General features: G+C 41.3%; 1 protein-coding gene across 1 annotated transcript in view; it reads right to left on the bottom strand.

Moving 5' to 3' along the window:
- The window catches only part of LOC101851933 (protocadherin-1), a gene marked incomplete at its 3' end in the record, with an annotated part of 38,344 nt that overhangs the window by 30,472 nt on the left and 5,152 nt on the right, over positions 1-2,720 (bottom strand). Inside the window, 1 exon segment of the mRNA XM_013080105.2 lies at positions 1,498-1,619. Within this exon segment, the coding sequence (XP_012935559.1) occupies positions 1,498-1,619 (122 nt within the window).

Below are 2,720 nucleotides of genomic sequence, written 5' to 3'. Positions count from 1 at the left end.
TAAGTAGTAGTAGTAGTAGTAGTAGTAGTAGTAGTAGTAGTAGTAGTAGTAGTAGTAGTAGTAGTAGTAGTAGTAGTAGTAGTAGTAGTAGTAGTAGTAGTGTTATTGTTGTTGTTGTTGTTGTTGTTGTTGTTGTTGTTGTTGTTTTTGTTTTTGTTATCCTTATTGTTATTACAAGATATCTTTCCAGCCTACAGCCTTGAACCCATTCTCACTTCGATGAAGTGAGGAAAAGTCACACAACATACCTCTACATAGGACATAATTTCGTTCCCATGGCAGGGTTCAAACCCATGACCCTTCAGTCACAAAGCACAAACCGCACTTCTGTTCTTGCTAACTACTCCAAATCAGTCTTGAATTGTGTGTTCCAAATACATCTAGGATATAGAGTGATCTAGATCTAAAATCTTGTTGAAAAAAAAAGATTACGCACCAAATACGCGCCAAATTTTGATAACGTTAATACAACGAAGTAAACATGTTGTGGGTTTAAACGAACTCAACGTGTTGGGGACATGACGAAATCAAATGTTTCTACGAAAGTCGAAAAGTCAATACAATGAGGTTTGGCCTGAAGTACCCATCGACCCTACGGAACACACATCGAAACAGAGTTGGATATGGAGATTCTAGATCTGGAAATAGGAGAAACAGCTGTCTCTCACACACGGCGAAGCACAAACCGAAACGGAAGTAGTCCTCAGTTAAATATGAAATGGCAAATGGCAGAGTGAAAACATATGAGAGCTTCAATTCACGGGAAAAACCATCAAACCTGAAAAATCAAACAGTAGTTTCGGAACTTTGAAAATATGCCTACGTAACATTTTGTGACAATTCTTAACTGAATCATATTTTTTAAGATTTTATGGGCACCTGTGTAAAAAAAAGTATGCTGACCTCACAAATGGGATTGGCTCCATTATAATAAAATTATTATCCTGAGCACGCTTTACATACACACACACACACACACACACACACACACACACACACACACACACACACACACACACACACACACACACACATTCAAAGTTTGTCATTCCCTCTTGGTGACATGGTGGCAGGCTCGACGAACTGATCTCGCTGAGTGTGAAGTAGATTGTCCAAATATTACACCAATGACTGCACTCGTGAATGCTTGTGTATAATTGTAAACGTCTGCGTACGATTGAAAATGGTTGCAAGTGACTGTACATTTGATTTGTCTCGTAGTAAAGTGACTTTGGTTTTTGGATTCCAGGGATCGACGGCCATACGGATGATATTCACAACAACAGCAGCAGCAGCAGCAGCAGCAGCGGCAGCAGCAGGGGGAAGGAGTTTGGTATGGGGGGGGGGGGGAGGGGATTTGGAGCAGGGGTATATCGCCAACTTCCCCCTTTCCCCACCTTTCCATAGACACAAAAGGACAAAACAGGGGATTCGACGCTACGTTTAGTCCAACCAGGCAGTGTAGGGGCAGAGATTCACCTAAGATATACCACAAACCTTGACCGCCATGCTGTCAGACAGTCCATCTGCGTCCTCACATGTCAGCACCAGTGTATACTCTGGCACAGAGGTCAGGTCAAGGCGGTCCACGGGGTCAAAGGTCAAGCACCAGTCCGAGGCTGGACAACAGACAGAGAGATATTTGCAGAAAAATGAGCATCGGCGGTCTGGTGATTAGCCTCTCAGGCCAGATGCTTACATTATATTGCGTAGATTGTCTTCTGTCAACAAGAGCCTATGATTGTGTCGCAAACTATGTTTGGCTCTTTTCGTCTGTTGCAGACGTCAATTTAGCTTAAGAGGGTCTCTAGGTTGTCTTCATGCAGCTTCTTTCATAACTAATTCGTCATATGTTTGAAGCGCAGATTCTGTCGTAGTGCTTACATGTAAGTGAGGTAGAGCGAAGCTCTGTATTTCCGCTGTTTTCCTTTCGTCGTTGGCGCTTCTCAGCTTGATTGTTTCTGAGGCTGTTCCCAAGCATTATAGTTCTTTCCCTTGTCATTAATTTCCTCCATGTATTCCTGTTCTCAGCTATTTCTTCCTAAATTCCAACATCTACTCCAAGCTTAGATAGGCTGTTTTTTAAGAGTCGCAAAGTATAGGCTATTGGAATAAAACTTGTGGGATTTGGTCAGGCGTAAGCAAATGAACGAAACCCACAAAATTAACAAATTTGTTCATTTTCAGTGGTACATCTTATAAAATGAAAAATGCGAGTCCTTGTGACTAAATACTTTATAATGCTCTCTGAGGGCAGAGCAGTGGTAATGCCACAGCCAGTGAAGTTATCATTGAGGCAACGGTACTGCTAACTGTGGGCAATGAGGGGAGTTAGTGTTAGACTGGAGGAATAATTGTTAAGGAGGTTCGAATCCCGTCATGGACCCGAAGTTGTGTCCTTGGGAAAGACACTTTACACGAATTATCCTCACTTCAACCAGGTGGGAATGGGTACTCAGCTATAGGCAGCAAAAGCTCTTGTCAGTTTGTTAGTGTTTGAGCGCTTTAATCAGCTGCTTCGCTGTTAGTGTTAGCTTCCCGGCAAGCTGAGAATGTTTCTTATTGTTCTATGGTCTGCTGGGGCAATAATAGAGTGAAAAGAGTATAGAGCTTGCTGTTGAGCGGGGGTATGCGCTTTACAAATGCTTATTATTATTATTATTATAATTATAATAATAATAATTATTATTATTATTATTATTATTATTATTATTATTTTT

This window comes from Aplysia californica, unplaced genomic scaffold, assembly GCF_000002075.1.
Source record: "Aplysia californica isolate F4 #8 unplaced genomic scaffold, AplCal3.0 scaffold00075, whole genome shotgun sequence".
Classification (NCBI taxonomy): Eukaryota; Metazoa; Mollusca; class Gastropoda; order Aplysiida; family Aplysiidae; genus Aplysia; species Aplysia californica.
The sequence above is the reverse complement of the archived record's forward strand: the minus strand, read 5'-3'. Positions and strand labels throughout refer to the sequence as shown.